At 41.5% G+C, this 20,789-nt stretch overlaps 1 protein-coding gene across 2 annotated transcripts in view; it reads left to right on the top strand.

Moving 5' to 3' along the window:
- The window catches only part of LOC139533579 (thyrotropin-releasing hormone-degrading ectoenzyme-like), a 554,487-nt gene that overhangs the window by 375,089 nt on the left and 158,609 nt on the right, over nt 1–20,789 (top strand). For both annotated transcript variants that reach the window (XM_071331728.1, XM_071331726.1), the window contains 2 exons: nt 161–294; nt 432–487. In XM_071331728.1, the coding sequence (XP_071187829.1) occupies nt 161–294; nt 432–487 (190 nt within the window). The remainder of the gene's footprint in view (nt 1–160; nt 295–431; nt 488–20,789) is intronic.

The following is a 20,789-nucleotide window of genomic DNA, read 5'->3' as shown; positions in this document are numbered from 1 at the left end:
CCGTCCCTTTGCAACCATAAGTATACCTTTAAACATGTCTGTTACTATATAGATTAAACCTTTAAACATGTCTGTTACTACATACAGTAAACCTTTAAACATGTCTGTTACTACATACAGTAAACCTTTAAACATGTCCGCCATGTTTATTTGTTTACAGAGACACACAAAGTGGGCCGGATCGATGAGGACATGTGGTTGCTAGGCAACATCAACCAGACCGGGTACTTCCGGGTGAACTACGACCTCCACAACTGGAGGCTCCTCATTGGACAGCTGATGACCAACCCTGAGGTAGGACGCTCTTCCTCTTCGTCATCTTCCTCTTTCCCTTCCTCCTCTTCCTCTTCATCATCTGGACCGTTAAAGGTTTGAATAAAAGCAGAAGAATGTATGAAAAACATTCCACCTGTCCTGTTTTCTCTCCGTAGATAATCTCTGTTGGCAACAGGGCGGGGCTCATCGATGATGTCTTCAATCTGGCCAGGTGCGTTTAATGGCCGCCTCATCACAGGATTCTGTTTCTGTTCTCTCCTTGTGGCTTCCCTCATCTGTGTTTTCTCAGTAGGAGCCTCTAACAAACCCTCATCTGTGTTTTCTCAGTAGTAGCCCTCTAGTACACCGACTACAGTCCTGTTGTGTCCTGTTGGCTCTGTCCACAGAGAGTCCCGACACAGTGTTACCCATCTAGTCTCACACGTCATCATAGCATCCCCTCTAACCACTGTTCTCAGTACAGACATTATTATAAAGGGTGGAGACACGTCATCACAGCTTCTCATTTTAAACTGTTCTCAGTAAAGCCATTGTTATGAAGACCGGAGATACGGCATCAGAGATTCTCATTTTAAACTGTTTTCAGTACAGCCATTATTATAGAGATTGGACACATGTCACCACAGCTTCTCTTCTCAACCTGTTTTCAGTACAGCCATTATTATAGTGATTGGACACATGTCATCACAGCTTCTCTTCTCAACCTGTTCTCAGTACAGCCATTATTGTAGAGATTGGACACATATCATCACAGCTTCTCTTCTCAACCTGTTCTCAGTACAGCCATTATTAGACAAAGGGCTAATAATGGAAATAGGAAGTACCAATGTTGTGACCAGGAAATACCAATGTTGTGACCAGGAAATACCAATGTTGTGACCAGGAAATACCAATGTTGTGACCAGGAAATACCGATGATGTGACCAGGAAATACCAATGTTGTGACCAGGAAATACCAATGTTGTGACCAGGAAATACCGATGATGTGACCAGGAAATACCAATGTTGTGACCAGGAAATACCAATGTTGTGACCAGGAAATACCAATGTTGTGACCAGGAAATACCGATGATGTGACCAGGAAATACCAATGTTGTGACCAGGAAATACCAATGTTGTGACCAGGAAATACCGATGATGTGACCAGGAAATACCAATGTTGTGACCAGGAAATACCAATGTTATGACCAGGAAATACCAATGTTGTGACCAGGAAATACCAATGTTGTGACCAGGAAATACCAATATGTGACCAGGAAATACCAATGTTATGACCAGGAAATACCAATGTTGTGACCAGGAAATACCAATGATGTGACCAGGAAATACCAATGATGTGACCAGGAAATACCAATGATGTGACCAGGAAATACCAATGTTGTGACCAGGAAATACCAATGATGTGACCAGGAAATACCAATGTTGTGACCAGGAAATACCAATGATGTGACCAGGAAATACCAATGTTATGACCAGGAAATACCAATGTTATGACCAGGAAATACTGATGATGTGACCAGGAAATACCAATGTTGTGACCAGGAAATACCAATGTTATGACCAGGAAATACCGATGATGTGACCAGGAAATACCAATGTTATGACCAGGAAATACCAATGTTGTGACCAGGAAATACCAATGTTATGACCAGGAAATACCAATGATGTGACCAGGAAATACCAATGTTGTGACCAGGAAATACCAATGTTGGTACCAGGAAATACCAATGTTATGACCAGGAAATACCAATGATGTGATCAGGAAATACCAATGATGTGACCAGGAAATACCAATGTTGTGACCAGGAAATACCAATGTTGTGACCAGGAAATACCAATGTTGTGACCAGGAAATACCAATGTTGTGACCAGGAAATACCAATGTTGTGACCAGGAAATACCAATGTTGTGACCAGGAAAAAACAGTTTAAAATATGCATTTTAAACTGTTTTCAGTACAGCCATTATTATAGAGATTGGACACATGTCACCACAGCTTCTCTTCTCAACCTGTTTTCAGTACAGCCATTATTATAGTGATTGGACACATGTCATCACAGCTTCTCTTCTCAACCTGTTCTCAGTACAGCCATTATTGTAGAGATTGGACACATATCATCACAGCTTCTCTTCTCAACCTGTTCTCAGTACAGCCATTATTAGACAAAGGGCTAATAATGGAAATAGGAAGTACCAATGTTGTGACCAGGAAATACCAATGTTGTGACCAGGAAATACCAATGTTGTGACCAGGAAATACCAATGTTGTGACCAGGAAATACCGATGATGTGACCAGGAAATACCAATGTTGTGACCAGGAAATACCAATGTTGTGACCAGGAAATACCGATGATGTGACCAGGAAATACCAATGTTGTGACCAGGAAATACCAATGTTGTGACCAGGAAATACCAATGTTGTGACCAGGAAATACCGATGATGTGACCAGGAAATACCAATGTTGTGACCAGGAAATACCAATGTTGTGACCAGGAAATACCGATGATGTGACCAGGAAATACCAATGTTGTGACCAGGAAATACCAATGTTATGACCAGGAAATACCAATGTTGTGACCAGGAAATACCAATGTTGTGACCAGGAAATACCAATATGTGACCAGGAAATACCAATGTTATGACCAGGAAATACCAATGTTGTGACCAGGAAATACCAATGATGTGACCAGGAAATACCAATGATGTGACCAGGAAATACCAATGATGTGACCAGGAAATACCAATGTTGTGACCAGGAAATACCAATGATGTGACCAGGAAATACCAATGTTGTGACCAGGAAATACCAATGATGTGACCAGGAAATACCAATGTTATGACCAGGAAATACCAATGTTATGACCAGGAAATACTGATGATGTGACCAGGAAATACCAATGTTGTGACCAGGAAATACCAATGTTATGACCAGGAAATACCGATGATGTGACCAGGAAATACCAATGTTATGACCAGGAAATACCAATGTTGTGACCAGGAAATACCAATGTTATGACCAGGAAATACCAATGATGTGACCAGGAAATACCAATGTTGTGACCAGGAAATACCAATGTTGGTACCAGGAAATACCAATGTTATGACCAGGAAATACCAATGATGTGATCAGGAAATACCAATGATGTGACCAGGAAATACCAATGTTGTGACCAGGAAATACCAATGTTGTGACCAGGAAATACCAATGTTGTGACCAGGAAATACCAATGTTGTGACCAGGAAATACCAATGTTGTGACCAGGAAATACCAATGTTGTGACCAGGAAATACCAATGTTGTGACCAGGAAATACCAATGATGTGACCAGGAAATACCAATGTTGTGACCAGGAAATACCGATGATGTGACCAGGAAATACCAATGTTGTGACCAGGAAATACCAATGTTGTGACCAGGAAATACCAATGTTGTGACCAGGAAATACCAATGTTGTGACCAGGAAATACCAATGTTGTGACCAGGAAATACGTTGTGACCAGGAAATACCAATGTTGTGACCAGGAAATACCAATGTTGTGACCAGGAAATACCAATGTTGGTACCAGGAAATACCAATGTTGTGACCAGGAAATACCAATGATGTGACCAGGAAATACCAATGTTATGACCAGGAAATACCAATGTTGTGACCAGGAAATACCAATGATGTGACCAGGAAATACCAATGTTATGACCAGGAAATACCAATGTTGTGACCAGGAAATACCAATGTTATGACCAGGAAATACCAATGTTGTGACCAGGAAATACCAATGTTGTGACCAGGAAATACCAATGTTGGTACCAGGAAATACCAATGATGTGACCAGGAAATACCAATGATGTGACCAGGAAATACCAATGTTATGACCAGGAAATACCAATGTTGTGACCAGGAAATACCAATGATGTGACCAGGAAATACCAATGTTATGACCAGGAAATACCAATGTTGTGACCAGGAAATACCAATGTTGTGACCAGGAAATACCAATGTTATGACCAGGAAATACCAATGTTGTGACCAGGAAATACCAATGTTGTGACCAGGAAATACCAATGTTATGACCAGGAAATACCAATGTTGTGACCAGGAAATACCAATGTTGTGACCAGGAAATACCAATGTTATGACCAGGAAATACCAATGTTGTGACCAGGAAATACCAATGTTATGACCAGGAAATACCCATGTTGTGACCAGGAAATACCAATGTTATGACCAGGAAATACCAATGTTGTGACCAGGAAATACCAATGTTGTGACCAGGAAATACCAATGTTGTGACCAGGAAATACCAATGTTATGACTAGGAAATACCAATGTTGTGACCAGGAAATACCAATGTTGTGACCAGGAAATACCAATGTTGTGACCAGGAAATACCAATGATGTGACCAGGAAATACCAATGTTGTGACCAGGAAATACCAATGTTGTGACCAGGAAATACCAATGTTGTGACCAGGAAATACCAATGTTATGACCAGGAAATACCAATATGTGACCAGGAAATACCAATGATGTGACCAGGAAATACCAATGTTGTGACCAGGAAATACCAATGTTATGACCAGGAAATACCAATGTTGTGACCAGGAAATACCAATATGTGACCAGGAAATACCAATGTTGTGACCAGGAAATACCAATGTTGTGACCAGGAAATACCAATATGTGACCAGGAAATACCAATGTTGGTACCAGGAAATACCAAAATGTGACCAGGAAATACCAATGTTGTGACTAGGAAATACCAATGTTGTGACTAGGAAATACCAATGTTGTGACTAGGAAATACCAATATGTGACCAGGAAATACCAATGTTGTGACCAGGAAGTACCAATGTTGTGACCAGGAAATACCAATGTTGTAACCAGGGAATATGTCCGGGTGGAGTTGTGACGAGCCCAAAGTGGTGGACAAATGATTTGCCTGTCTCTGTTTTTTCTCAGAACAATAGTTCAGTGACTGATTCCCTGGTTAGCTACACAGCTCATAAGGCACAGCTGGTTTTCATGTGTTGGACACGCCATGCTGGCAGGATGCTGGAAACACCTCACGCTAGCTAACGGAACAGAGAGCCTGCCGCTTGGTGACAGCTGGCCTGCGGCGTGTCTTTGAACATATTGTACACGGCATCCATCCTGACTGCCGCTGTCTCTCCCCGTGTCTCTCCTCGCTCCCTGGCGCACGCAGCTCAGATGCTCACTCCACACTGGGTGGCTGCGTGCGCCAGCCGCCGTTTCATCACACCCCCATGATAGACAGCCAGATCCACTGTTTGTGTATCAAATGGCTCCCTACTCCCTAAATAGTGCACTACTAGTGCGCCACAGGGCCCTGGTCAAAAGTAGTGCACTATTTAGTGAATAGGGTGCCATTTGAAACGCAACCACAACCTCCTCTTTTACCAAAGGGAAGACATCCAGCTCCAGGGTGGTGTGTTTTAGTGTCTGGAAACAGTGGGATTGATGAGGATGCAGCCTCCGCATCACGTGGCTGTGCTCCCACTGTCTGATAGATACTAGTTATTAGGTAAAAGTCAGGGATCTCCTGATGACAGTACTCTCAGAGCTAAGATCTAGTGGCTGTGCTCCCACTGTCTGATAGATACTAGTTATTAGGTAAAAGTCAGGGATCTCCTGATGACAGTACTCTCAGAGCTAAGATCTAGTGGCTGTGCTCCCACTGTCTGATAGATACTAGTTATTAGGTAAAAGTCAGGGATCTCCTGATGACAGTACTCTCAGAGCTAAGATCTAGTGGCTGTGCTCCCACTGTCTGATAGATACTAGTTAGTAGGTAAAAGTCAGGGATCTCCTGATGACAGTACTCTCAGAGCTAAGATCTAGTGGCTGTGCTCCCACTGTCTGATAGATACTAGTTATTAGGTAAAAGTCAGGGATCTCCTGATGACAGTACTCTCAGAGCTAAGATCTAGTGGCTATGCTTCCACTATCTGATAGATACTACTGTTTAATATTTATATAAATATGTTTATTTAACTTGGCAAGTCAGTTTAGAACAAATTCTTATTTACAATAACGGCCTACCGGGGAACAGTGGGTTAACTGCCTTGTTCAGGGGCAGAACGACAGATTTTTACCTTGTCAGCTTGGGGATTCGATCTTGCAACCTTTAGTCCAACACTCTAACCACTAGGCTACCTGCCTCTCCAAGTTATTAGGTGAAGTCAGGGATCTCGGCAGGTAGCCTAGTGGTTAGGCAGTTAACCCACTGTTCCTAGGCCGTCATTGAAAATAAGAATTTGTTCAAAACTGACTTGCCAAGTTAAATAAAGGTTAAATAAAAAATAAATATAAAAATCTCCTGATGAGAGTACTCAGACAGCTGGAGAAGAACCAGAACCTAGTGTTGTTTCTAGAGCGCTGTCATTGTGGATAGAATCCGGACCTGGGATTTATTTCAAACACTTTAGCTGCTCTTGACTTGACTGAGTTTGTCAGCCATTTTGTTGTAGTGGTTAGAATCCTCACTCTTCCACTTGTGTGAGTGTTTAGGATCAGTCACCTATGAGGACTGAAGGAGTACGACAAGAGGCAGTAGTAGAAACATGTCACGATCGTCGTAAGGATTGGACCAAGGTGCAGCGTGGTAGGCGTACATTTTCTTTTATTTAAACGAACACCGAACAAAAACAACAAAATACTGAACGAAACGTGAAGATACTGGTGTGCACACAGGCAACTATCTGTAGACAAGATCCCACGAAACACAAAGGGGAAATGGCTGCCTAAATATGATGCCCAATCAGAGACAACGATAAACAGCTGTCTCTGATTGGAAACCATACCAGACCAACATAAACGGTTAAACACCTAGATGACCCACCCTAGTCACTATCACGCCCCAACCAACAGAGAATAAACAGCTCTCTATGGTCAGGGCGAGACAAAACATAACTTGGATCCTTGAATCTACCCACTGTTGGTGTTAGATAGTGTAGAGCCGTCCACATAGACCAATCTACACCTTTTACAGGTGAAAACTTCTTGCTAATTTGCACTTTTGGAACACAGACATGGGAGTATGCATACACACACACACACACACACACACACACACACACACACACACACACACACACACACACACACACACACACACACACACACACACACACACACACACACACACACACACACACACACACACACACACACATATACACACACACACATCTAAAGGTGTTTACTGGGCTGCTGTAGAAAGTGGACCCAGTGTTGGTGTGTATGCAAATAATATCTATTCATTATTATAATTATGGGATTCTACTATTGGTGGGGGACACAGTGGCTGCCTTACACACACATACACACACACACACACACACACACACACACACACACACACACACACACACACACACACACACACACACACACACACACACATCTGAGTTAGCTACAGCTGTGCTAGAGCAATCATGCAAAACTGAATGAAATGGAATAGGTGTTCTAGGTGGTCTTCCCATAAGACCTGAGATTCAAATACTATTTGACAGCATTTCAAATGCTGTATCTGTGGTCGATTAAGCTTGCCTGGCGCAATGGAACCGATAGAATAGCTGCACATCTCCAAACCCGGCCCACATGGCACCCCAGGCAGGCTAGAGTTAATCCTCAAAGTGTTTTAAAGATGTCAAATAGTATTTGAACCCATGTGTGGTTCTCAGAGGCTGTTACCTTCAGGGAGTCCTGTCTATTAGAGGTGTTTCATGGTGTGCGGGGTGTGAGGCCCCAGCTCTGTCTGTCTGCCTGCTGGGAGCTCTTATACACTCATGGCTTTAGGAGAGCAACTGCATCATTAAAGTGTATTGAAGTGTAGACGTTCGTTCTTCATCCTGGCTGTAATTAAGCTATCATGCCCGAGGAGGTGTGGTATATGGCCAATATACCACGGCTAAGGGCTGTTCTTAAACACGACGCAACGAGGAGTGCCTGGATATTGGTATTGTCCAGTAAGGGATCTATTGACCCCACACATTGCAGCTACGAGCTGGTCTCTCCCTTACTGTCGTGCAGATGGTATTGTCCAGTAAGGGATCTATTGACCCCACACATTGCAGCTACGAGCTGGTCTCTCCCTTACTGTCGTGCAGATGGTATCGAAGTATGAGGTGTGATACCAACAGGCTCAGAGACCAGTTTCTACAAGCCATCAGACTGATGAACACTGGAGCTGGGACTGAACACCTGCTCTGATTCTCTGCACCTTTAACCTCTAATTCCTCCCAAACCCGGATCCGGGAGCACCCCCCACAGTAAAAAAGCTGACTAGCATAGCCTAGCATAGCGTCACAAGTAAATACTAGCATCTAAATATCATTAAATCACAAGTCCAAGACACCAGATGAAAGATACAGATCTTGTGAATCTAGCCATCATTTCTGATTTTTAAAATGTTTTACAGGGAAGACACAATATGTAAATATATTAGCTAACCACGTTAGCAAAAGACACCACTTTTTTTACTCCACCAGTTTTTTACTCCATCAGTAGCTATCACTAATTCGACTAAATAAAGATATATATAGCCACTAACCAAGAAACAACTTCATAAGATGACAGTCTGATAACATATTTATGGTATAGCATATGTTTTTTTAGAAAAATGTGCATTTTTCAGGTATAAATCACAGTTCTACATTGCAGCTGCAATCTGAAATAGTGCCGAAGCTGCCAGAATAATTACAGAGACCAACGTCAAATAACTAATTACTCATCTTAAAACATTTCTGAAAAATACACAGCGTACAGCAAATGAAAGCCCAACATCTTGTGAATCCAGCCAATATGTCAGATTTTTTAAGTGTTTTACAGCGAAAACACAATATAGCATTATATGAGCTTACCACAATAGCCAGAATCACAACCGCATTTACCAGCAGTAAATGTTAGCGATCGTAACAACCCAGCAAAAGATATATAATTTTACTAACCTTGATATACTTCATCAGATGACAGTCCTGTAACATCATATTACACAATGCATATAGCTTTTGTTCGAAAATGTGCATATTTAGCAGCACAAATCGTGGTTATGCAATGTAATCAGTAAAAACATGGCATGCATTCTGGCCAGCGCCATCTTGGAAAGGCACCTAATCTAATCAATAAATAATCGAAAACTTGACTAAAAAAATACAGGTTGGACAGCAATTGAAAGATGCATTAGTTATTAATGCAACCGCTGTGTTAGTTTTTTTAAATTAACGTTACTAGACATACAGTGTGCGTTACAGCCAGACCAGTGCCGCAATATTGGCCGAAAAATACTTTTACATTTTTCCACAGAACAACAAATTAACATCATAAATAGTTCTTACTATTAGTTGAGCTTCCATCAGAATCTTGGGCAAGGTGTCCTTTGTCCAAAAGAATCGTTGCTTTGTTGTAAAACGTCCTCTTCAACTTCGGAATTAGCAGCTAACAATAGCTACGTGGCACACACATGTCCAAATCCTCAAAACGCAATACTACGAAAATTCCAAAAATAGCAATATACTCGCATAAACTGATATAAATCGGTTTAAAATAACTTCGTTATGATGTTTCTAACACCTATATCGAATTAAATCACAGACGGATATATCTTAGGCCGATAACGAGAGCTTTTGAGCATGCCATCCTGATGTCCTCTCTTGCGTCTTGACGAGCGTCGAAAAGAACGGACCTTCCACTCCATGGCCTTTTATAAAGTCTGAGAAATACGTAGAGACTCCATTCCACTTCTCATTGGTTACTGACATCCAGGGGAAGGCGGGCGCAGTTCATTTCGACCCATAGGACACATACAGAGCTTTAAACTGATCCGAGATCAGAGCCTAGTTTTCAGACCTTCGCAGTTCCTGTCATGATTTTCGCTGCAGAAAGACTTCTGGTTCACACACAGACATAATTCAAACGGTTTTAGAAACTAGAGATTGTTTTCTATCCAATAGTAATAATAATATGCATATTGTACGAGCAAGAATTGAGTACGAGGCAGTTTAATTTGGGAACGCAAAATGTCGAAGTTGAAACAGCACCCCCTGTATTCACACATCACGACTGCTACTGCCAGGCTCTTAACGTACTGCTCAGGTTAAACACTGACCCCACATCCCTTCCTTCCCCAAAACACATGGAAACATTGTTCTAGAAATTGTGTCTTCCTGTACAATGTTTTTTATTCTATTCTATTGTCATTTACTTTATGTTGGTATTGTTATGGTGTATTATTTCTTATTGTTGTTACATTGACCAGAAGAAACCTGCAAGTAAGCATTTGGTTGGACTCTGTATACCGTGCGTATCCTGAACATACCTCTAATACAACTACAGACTATTTAATCTTAATAATGGAAATCCTTGTTGGTTGGGAAACAAGAGAGGACTGGAGATAATGATAACATCTGTAGACAGACAGAGAGAGAGAGAGAGAACTGACATCAATGGCAAGTATTTTTTGGGAAGAGCGGATAGGCTAATTTTAGCTCAGGCTGGAGAGTTGAAAGCCTCATCTCATAGAGAGAGAGAGAGAGAGAGAGAGAGAGCGAGAGAGAGAGACAGAGATAGAGAGATAGAGAGAGAGCGAGAGCGAGAGCGAGACAGAGACAGAGACAGAGACAGAGAGAGAGAGGGAGAGAGAGAGAGAGAGATAATAGACAGAGAGACAGAGGGTGAGAGAGAGAGATTCTCATTTAAGCAGAATGTAAAGAGGTGTTTTAATGTGCCAGGAGACAGTAGAAGGTGTTTAGATCCTAGCAGCTGTGTTATAATGTTACAGAGACAGTAGAAGGTGTTTAGATCCTAGCAGCTGTGTTATAATGTGACAGAGACAGTAGAGGGTGTTTAGATCCTAGCAGCTGTGTTATAATGTGACAGAGACAGTAGAGGGTGTTTAGATCCTAGCAGCTGTGTTATAATGTGACAGAGACAGTAGAAGGTGTTTAGATCCTAGCAGCTGTGTTATAATGTTTCAGAGACAGTAGAAGGTGTTTAGATCCTAGCAGCTGTGTTATAATGTTTCAGAGACAGAGACAGTAGAGGGTGTTTAGATCCTAGCAGCTGTGTTATAATGTGACAGAGACAGTAGAAGGTGTTTAGATCCTAGCAGCTGTGTTATAATGTTTCAGAGACAGTAGAAGGTGTTTAGATTCTAGCAGCTGTGTTATAAAATTTCAGAGACAGTAGAGGGTGTTTAGATCCTAGCAGCTGTGTTATAATGTGACAGAGACAGTAGAAGGTGTTTAGATCCTAGCAGCTGTGTTATAATGTTTCAGAGACAGTAGAAGGTGTTTAGTTTCTAGCAGCTGTGTTATAATGTTTCAGAGACAGAGACAGTAGAGGGTGTTTAGATCCTAGCAGCTGTGTTATAATGTTTCACAGACAGAGACAGTAGAAGGTGTTTAGATCCTAGCAGCTGTGTTATAATGTGACAGAGACAGTAGAGGGTGTTTAGATCCTAGCAGCTGTGTTATAATGTTTCAGAGACAGAGACAGTAGAAGGTGTTTAGATCCTAGCAGTTGTGTTATAATGTTTCAGAGACAGTAGAAGGTGTTTAGATCCTAGCAGCTGTGTTATAATGTGACAGAGACAGTAGAAGGTGTTTAGATCCTAGCAGCTGTGTTATAATGTGACAGAGACAGTAGAGGGTGTTTAGATCCTAGCAGCTGTGTTATAATGTGACAGAGACAGTAGAGGGTGTTTAGATCCTAGCAGCTGTGTTATAATGTGACAGAGACAGTAGAAGGTGTTTAGATCCTAGCAGCTGTGTTATAATGTGACAGAGACAGTAGAGGGTGTTTAGATCCTAGCAGCTGTGTTATAATGTGACAGAGACAGTAGAGGGTGTTTAGATCCTAGCAGCTGTGTTATAATGTTTCAGAGACAGAGACAGTAGAAGGTGTTTAGATCCTAGCAGCTGTGTTATAATGTTTCAGAGACAGAGACAGTAGAGGGTGTTTAGATCCTAGCAGCTGTGTTATAATGTTTCAGAGACAGTAGAAGGTGTTTAGATCCTAGCAGCTGTGTTATAATGTGCCAGAGACAGTAGAAGGTGTTTAGATCCTAGCAGCTGTGTTATAATGTTTAAGAGACAGTAGAAGGTGTTTAGATCCTAGCAGCTGTGTTATAATGTGCCAGAGACAGTAAAAAGTGTTTAGATCCTAGCAGCTGTGTTATAATGTGTCAGAGACAGTAGAAGGTGTTTAGATCCTAGCAGCTGTGTTATAATGTTTCAGAGTCAGAGACAGTAGAAGGTGTTTAGATCCTAGCAGCTGTGTTATAATGTTTCAGAGACAGAGACAGTAGAAGGTGTTTAGATCCTAGCAGCTGTGTTATAATGTTTCAGAGTCAGAGACAGTAGAGGGTGTTTAGATCCTAGCCGCTGTGTTATAATGTTTCAGATACAGAGACAGTAGAAGGTGTTTAGATCCTAGCAGCTGTGTTATAATGTTTCAGAGACAGTAGAAGGTGTTTAGATCCTAGCAGCTGTGTTATAATGTTTCAGAGACAGAGACAGTAGAAGGTGTTTAGATCCTTGCAGCTGTGTTATAATCTGCCAGAGACAGAGACAGTAGAAGGTGTTTAGATCCTAGCAGCTGTGTTATAATGTGACAGAGACAGTAGAAGGTGTTTAGATCCTAGCAGCTGTGTTATAATGTGACAGAGACAGTAGAAGGTGTTTAGATCCTAGCAGCTGTGTTATAATGTTTCAGAGACAGTAGAAGGTGTTTAGATCCTAGCAGCTGTGTTATAATGTTTCAGAGACAGTAGAAGGTGTTTAGATCCTAGCAGCTGTGTTATAATGTTTCAGAGACAGTAGAAGGTGTTTAGATCCTAGCAGCTGTGTTATAATGTTTCAGAGACAGAGACAGTAGAAGGTGTTTAGATCCTAGCAGCTGTGTTATAATGTTTCAGAGACAGTAGAAGGTGTTTAGATCCTAGCAGCTGTGTTATAATGTTTCAGAGACAGTAGAAGGTGTTTAGATCCTAGCAGCTGTGTTATAATGTGACAGAGACAGAGACAGTAGAAGGTGTTTAGATCCTAGCAGCTGTGTTATAATGTTTCAGAGACAGTAGAGGGTGTTTAGATCCTAGCAGCTGTGTTATAATGTGACAGAGACAGTATAAGGTGTTTTTATCCTAGCAGCTTTGTTATAATGTTTCAGAGACAGTAGAAGGTGTTTAGATCCTAGCAGCTGTGTTATAATGTTTCAGAGACAGTAGAAGGTGTTTAGATCCTAGCAGCTGTGTTATAATGTGACAGAGACAGTATAAGGTGTTTTTATCCTAGCAGCTGTGTTATAATGTTTCAGAGACAGTAGAAGGTGTTTAGATCCTAGCAGCTGTGTTATAATGTTTCAGAGACAGTAGAAGGTGTTTAGATCCTAGCAGCTGTGTTATAATGTTTCAGAGACAGTAGAAGGTGTTTAGCTCCTAGCAGCTGTGTTATAATGTTTCAGAGACAGTAGAGGGTGTTTAGATCCTAGCAGCTGTGTTATAATGTGACAGAGACAGTATAAGGTGTTTTTATCCTAGCAGCTTTGTTATAATGTTTCAGAGACAGTAGAAGGTGTTTAGATCCTAGCAGCTGTGTTATAATGTTTCAGAGACAGTAGAAGGTGTTTAGATCCTAGCAGCTGTGTTATAATGTGACAGAGACAGTATAAGGTGTTTTTATCCTAGCAGCTGTGTTATAATGTTTCAGAGACAGTAGAAGGTGTTTAGATCCTAGCAGCTGTGTTATAATGTTTCAGAGACAGTAGAAGGTGTTTAGCTCCTAGCAGCTGTGTTATAATGTGACAGAGACAGTAGAATGTGTTTAGAATCTTAGCAGCTGTGTTATAATGTGACAGAGACAGTAGAAGGTGTTTAGATCCTAGCAGCTGTGTTATAATGTTTCAGAGACAGTAGAAGGTGTTTAGATCCTAGCAGCTGTGTTATAATGTTTCAGAGACAGAGACAGTAGAAGGTGTTTAGATCCTAGCAGCTGTGTTATAACGTGACAGAGACAGTAGAAGGTGTTTAGATCCTAGCAGCTGTGTTATAATGTTTCAGAGACAGAGACAGTAGAAGGTGTTTAGATCCTAGCAGCTGTGTTATAATGTTTCAGAGACAGTAGAAGGTGTTTAGATCCTAGCAGCTGTGTTATAATGTGACAGAGACAGTAGAATGTGTTTAGATCCTAGCAGCTGTGTTATAATGTGACAGAGACAGTAGAAGGTGTTTAGATTCTAGCAGCTGTGTTATAATGTTTCAGAGACAGTAGAAGGTGTTTAGATCCTAGCAGCTGTGTTATAATGTTTCAGAGACAGAGACAGTAGAGGGTGTTTAGATCCTAGCAGCTGTGTTATAATGTGACAGAGACAGTAGAAGGTGTTTAGATCCTAGCAGCTGTGTTATAATGTTTCAGAGACAGTAGAAGGTGTTTAGATTCTAGCAGCTGTGTTATAAAATTTCAGAGACAGTAGAGGGTGTTTAGATCCTAGCAGCTGTGTTATAATGTGACAGAGACAGTAGAAGGTGTTTAGATCCTAGCAGCTATGTTATAATGTTTCAGAGACAGTAGAAGGTGTTTAGATCCTAGCAGCTGTGTTATAATGTTTCAGAGACAGAGACAGTAGAAGGTGTTTAGATCCTAGCAGCTGTGTTATAATGTTTCACAGACAGAGACAGTAGAAGGTGTTTAGATCCTAGCAGCTGTGTTATAATGTGACAGAGACAGTAGAGGGTGTTTAGATCCTAGCAGTTGTGTTATAATGTTTCAGAGACAGTAGAAGGTGTTTAGATCCTAGCAGCTGTGTTATAATGTGACAGAGACAGTAGAAGGTGTTTAGATCCTAGCAGCTGTGTTATAATGTGACAGAGACAGTAGAAGGTGTTTAGATCCTAGCAGCTGTGTTATAATGTGACAGAGACAGTAGAGGGTGTTTAGATCCTAGCAGTTGTGTTATAATGTTTCAGAGACAGTAGAAGGTGTTTAGATCCTAGCAGCTGTGTTATAATGTGACAGAGACAGTAGAGGGTGTTTAGATCCTAGCAGCTGTGTTATAATGTGACAGAGACAGTAGAAGGTGTTTAGATCCTAGCAGCTGTGTTATAATGTGACAGAGACAGTAGAGGGTGTTTAGATCCTAGCAGCTGTGTTATAATGTGACAGAGACAGTAGAGGGTGTTTAGATCCTAGCAGCTGTGTTATAATGTTTCAGAGACAGAGACAGTAGAAGGTGTTTAGATCCTAGCAGCTGTGTTATAATGTTTCAGAGACAGAGACAGTAGAGGGTGTTTAGATCCTAGCAGCTGTGTTATAATGTTTCAGAGACAGTAGAAGGTGTTTAGATCCTAGCAGCTGTGTTATAATGTGCCAGAGACAGTAGAAGGTGTTTAGATCCTAGCAGCTGTGTTATAATGTTTAAGAGACAGTAGAAGGTGTTTAGATCCTAGCAGCTGTGTTATAATGTGCCAGAGACAGTAAAAAGTGTTTAGATCCTAGCAGCTGTGTTATAATGTGTCAGAGACAGTAGAAGGTGTTTAGATCCTAGCAGCTGTGTTATAATGTTTCAGAGTCAGAGACAGTAGAAGGTGTTTAGATCCTAGCAGCTGTGTTATAATGTTTCAGAGACAGAGACAGTAGAAGGTGTTTAGATCCTAGCAGCTGTGTTATAATGTTTCAGAGTCAGAGACAGTAGAGGGTGTTTAGATCCTAGCCGCTGTGTTATAATGTTTCAGATACAGAGACAGTAGAAGGTGTTTAGATCCTAGCAGCTGTGTTATAATGTTTCAGAGACAGTAGAAGGTGTTTAGATCCTAGCAGCTGTGTTATAATGTTTCAGAGACAGAGACAGTAGAAGGTGTTTAGATCCTTGCAGCTGTGTTATAATCTGCCAGAGACAGAGACAGTAGAAGGTGTTTAGATCCTAGCAGCTGTGTTATAATGTGACAGAGACAGTAGAAGGTGTTTAGATCCTAGCAGCTGTGTTATAATGTGACAGAGACAGTAGAAGGTGTTTAGATCCTAGCAGCTGTGTTATAATGTTTCAGAGACAGTAGAAGGTGTTTAGATCCTAGCAGCTGTGTTATAATGTTTCAGAGACAGTAGAAGGTGTTTAGATCCTAGCAGCTGTGTTATAATGTTTCAGAGACAGTAGAAGGTGTTTAGATCCTAGCAGCTGTGTTATAATGTTTCAGAGACAGAGACAGTAGAAGGTGTTTAGATCCTAGCAGCTGTGTTATAATGTTTCAGAGACAGTAGAAGGTGTTTAGATCCTAGCAGCTGTGTTATAATGTTTCAGAGACAGTAGAAGGTGTTTAGATCCTAGCAGCTGTGTTATAATGTGACAGAGACAGAGACAGTAGAAGGTGTTTAGATCCTAGCAGCTGTGTTATAATGTTTCAGAGACAGTAGAGGGTGTTTAGATCCTAGCAGCTGTGTTATAATGTGACAGAGACAGTATAAGGTGTTTTTATCCTAGCAGCTTTGTTATAATGTTTCAGAGACAGTAGAAGGTGTTTAGATCCTAGCAGCTGTGTTATAATGTTTCAGAGACAGTAGAAGGTGTTTAGATCCTAGCAGCTGTGTTATAATGTGACAGAGACAGTATAAGGTGTTTTTATCCTAGCAGCTGTGTTATAATGTTTCAGAGACAGTAGAAGGTGTTTAGATCCTAGCAGCTGTGTTATAATGTTTCAGAGACAGTAGAAGGTGTTTAGATCCTAGCAGCTGTGTTATAATGTTTCAGAGACAGAGACTATAGAATGTGTTTAGAATCTTAGCAGCTGTGTTATAATGTGACAGAGACAGTATAAGGTGTTTTTATCCTAGCAGCTGTGTTATAATGTTTCAGAGACAGTAGAAGGTGTTTAGATCCTAGCAGCTGTGTTATAATGTTTCAGAGACAGTAGAAGGTGTTTAGCTCCTAGCAGCTGTGTTATAATGTGACAGAGACAGTAGAATGTGTTTAGAATCTTAGCAGCTGTGTTATAATGTGACAGAGACAGTAGAAGGTGTTTAGATCCTAGCAGCTGTGTTATAATGTTTCAGAGACAGTAGAAGGTGTTTAGATCCTAGCAGCTGTGTTATAATGTTTCAGAGACAGAGACAGTAGAAGGTGTTTAGATCCTAGCAGCTGTGTTATAACGTGACAGAGACAGTAGAAGGTGTTTAGATCCTAGCAGCTGTGTTATAATGTTTCAGAGACAGAGACAGTAGAAGGTGTTTAGATCCTAGCAGCTGTGTTATAATGTTTCAGAGACAGTAGAAGGTGTTTAGATCCTAGCAGCTGTGTTATAATGTGACAGAGACAGTAGAATGTGTTTAGATCCTAGCAGCTGTGTTATAATGTGACAGAGACAGTAGAAGGTGTTTAGATTCTAGCAGCTGTGTTATAATGTTTCAGAGACAGTAGAAGGTGTTTAGATCCTAGCAGCTGTGTTATAATGTTTCAGAGACAGAGACAGTAGAGGGTGTTTAGATCCTAGCAGCTGTGTTATAATGTGACAGAGACAGTAGAAGGTGTTTAGATCCTAGCAGCTGTGTTATAATGTTTCAGAGACAGTAGAAGGTGTTTAGATTCTAGCAGCTGTGTTATAAAATTTCAGAGACAGTAGAGGGTGTTTAGATCCTAGCAGCTGTGTTATAATGTGACAGAGACAGTAGAAGGTGTTTAGATCCTAGCAGCTATGTTATAATGTTTCAGAGACAGTAGAAGGTGTTTAGATCCTAGCAGCTGTGTTATAATGTTTCAGAGACAGAGACAGTAGAGGGTGTTTAGATCCTAGCAGCTGTGTTATAATGTTTCACAGACAGAGACAGTAGAAGGTGTTTAGATCCTAGCAGCTGTGTTATAATGTGACAGAGACAGTAGAGGGTGTTTAGATCCTAGCAGCTGTGTTATAATGTTTCAGAGACAGTAGAAGGTGTTTAGATCCTAGCAGCTGTGTTATAATGTGACAGAGACAGTAGAAGGTGTTTAGATCCTAGCAGCTGTGTTATAATGTGACAGAGACAGTTTTTTTTATTTATTTTATTTAACCTTTATTTAACCAGGTAGGCAAATTGAGAACACGTTCTCATTTACAATTGCGACCTGGCCAAGATAAAGCAAAGCAGTTCGACACATACAACAACACATAGTTACACATGGAGTAAAACAAACATATAGTCAATAATACAGTGAAAAAAAAATAAGTCTATATACAATGTGAGCAAGTGAGGTGAGATAAGGGAGGTGAAGGCAAACAAATATATGTATAAATAAATAAAATAAATAAAAATATAAAAGGCCATGGAGGTGAAGTGAATACAACACAGCAAGTAAAATAAAACTAAAAAAAACCCTGGAATGGTTGGTTTGCAGCGGAAGAAAGTGCAAAGTAGAGACAGAGAATAATGGGGTGCAAAGGAGCAAAATAAATTAATAAAATAAATACAGTAGGTAAAGAGGTAGTTGTTTGGGCTAAATTGTAGATGGGTTATGTACAGGTGCAGTAATCTATGAGCTGCTCTGACAGCTGGTGCTTAAAGCTAGTGAGGGAGATAGGTGTTTCCAATTTCAGAGATTTTTGTAGTTCGTTCCAGTCATTGGCAGCAGAGAACTGGAAGGAGAGGCGTCCAAAGGAAGAATTGGTTTTGGGGGTGACTAGAGAGATATACCTGCTGGAGCGCGTGCTACAGATAGGTGCTGCTATGGTGACCAGCGAGCAGAGATAAGGGGGGACTTTACCTAGCAGGGTCTTGTAGATGACCTGGAACCAGTGGGTTTGGCGACGAGTATGAAGCGAGGGCCAGCCAACGAGAGTGTACAGGTCGCAGTGGTGGGTAGTATATGGGGCTTTGGTGACAAAACGGATGGCACTGTGATAGACTGCATCCAATTTATTGAGTAGGGTTTTGGAGGCTATTTTGTAAATGACATCACCGAAGTCGAGGATTGGTAGGATGGTCAGTTTTACAAGGGTATGTTTGGCAGCATGAGTAAAGGATGCTTTGTTGCGGAATAGGAAGCCAATTCTAGATTTGACTTTGGATTGGAGATGTTTGATGTGAGTCTGGAAGGAGAGTTTACAGTCTAACCAGACACCTAGGTATTTGTAGTTGTCCACATATTCTAAGTCAGAACCGTCCAAAGTAGTGATGTTGGACAGGCGGGCAGGGGCAGGCAGCGATCGGTTGAAGAGCATGCATTTGGTTTTACTTGTATTTAAGAGCAGTTGGAGGCCACGGAAGGAGAGTTGTATGGCATTGAAGCTCGCCTGGAGAGTTGTTAACACAGTGTCAAAAGAAGGGCCAGAAGTATACAGAATAGTGTCGTCTGCGTAGAGGTGGATCAGAGAATCACCAGCAGCAAGAGCGACATCATTGATGTATACAGAGAAGAGAGTCGGTCCAAGAATTGAACCCTGTGGCACCCCCATAGAGACTGCCAGAGGCCCGGACAACAGACCCTCCGATTTGACACACTGAACTCGATCAGAGAAGTAGTTGGTGAACCAGGCGAGGCAATCATTAGAGAAACCAAGGCTGTCGAGTCTGCCAATGAGGATGTGGTGATTGACAGAGTCAAAAGCCTTGGCCAGGTCAATGAATACGGCTGCACAGTATTGTTTCCTATCGATGGCGGTTACGATGTCGTTTATGACCTTGAGCGTGGCTGAGGTGCACCCATGACCAGCTCTGAAACCAGATTGCATAGCGGAGAAGGTGTGGTGGGATTCGAAATGGTCGGTAATCTGTTTGTTGACTTGGCTTTCGAAGACCTTAGAAAGGCAGGGTAGGATAGATATAGGTCTGTAGCAGTTAGGGTCAAGGGTGTCCCCCCCTTTGAAGAGGGGGATAACCGCAGCTGCTTTCCAATCTTTGGGGATCTCGGACGACACGAAAGAGAGGTTGAAGAGGCTAGTAATAGGGGTGGCAACAATTTCAGCAGATAGTTTTAGAAAGAAAGGGTCCAGATTATCTAGCCCGGCTGATTTGTAAGGGTCCAGATTTTGCAGCTCATTTAGGACATCAGCTGACTGTATTTGGGAGAAAGAGAAATGGGGAAGCTTGGGCGAGTAGCAGAGGGGAGGGCAGTGCTGTTGTCCGGGGTAGGGGCAGCCAGATGGAAAGCATGGCCAGCCGTGGAAAAATGCTTATTGAAATTCTCAATTATAGTGGATTTGTCGGTGGTGACAGTGTTTCCTATCTTCAGAGCGGTTGGAAGCTGGGAGGAGGTGTTCTTATTCTCCATGGACTTTACGGTGTCCCAGAACTTTTTTGAATTTGTGTTGCAGGAAGCAAATTTCTGCTTGAAAAAGCTAGCCTTGGCTGTTCTAACTGCCTGTGTATATTGGTTTCTGGCTTCCCTGAAAAGTTGCATATCACGGGGGCTGTTCGATGCTAATGCAGAACGCCATAGGATGTTTTTCTGTTGGTTAAGGGCAGTCAGGTCAGGAGAGAACCAAGGGCTATATCTGTTCCTGGTTCTAAATTTCTTGAATGGGGCATGCTTATTCAAGAT

The sequence above is a fragment of the Salvelinus alpinus genome, chromosome 11 (assembly GCF_045679555.1).
Source record: "Salvelinus alpinus chromosome 11, SLU_Salpinus.1, whole genome shotgun sequence".
Lineage (NCBI taxonomy): Eukaryota > Metazoa > Chordata > Actinopteri > Salmoniformes > Salmonidae > Salvelinus > Salvelinus alpinus.
Note: the sequence above shows the minus strand (reverse complement) of the source record. Positions and strands in the feature narration are given on the sequence as shown.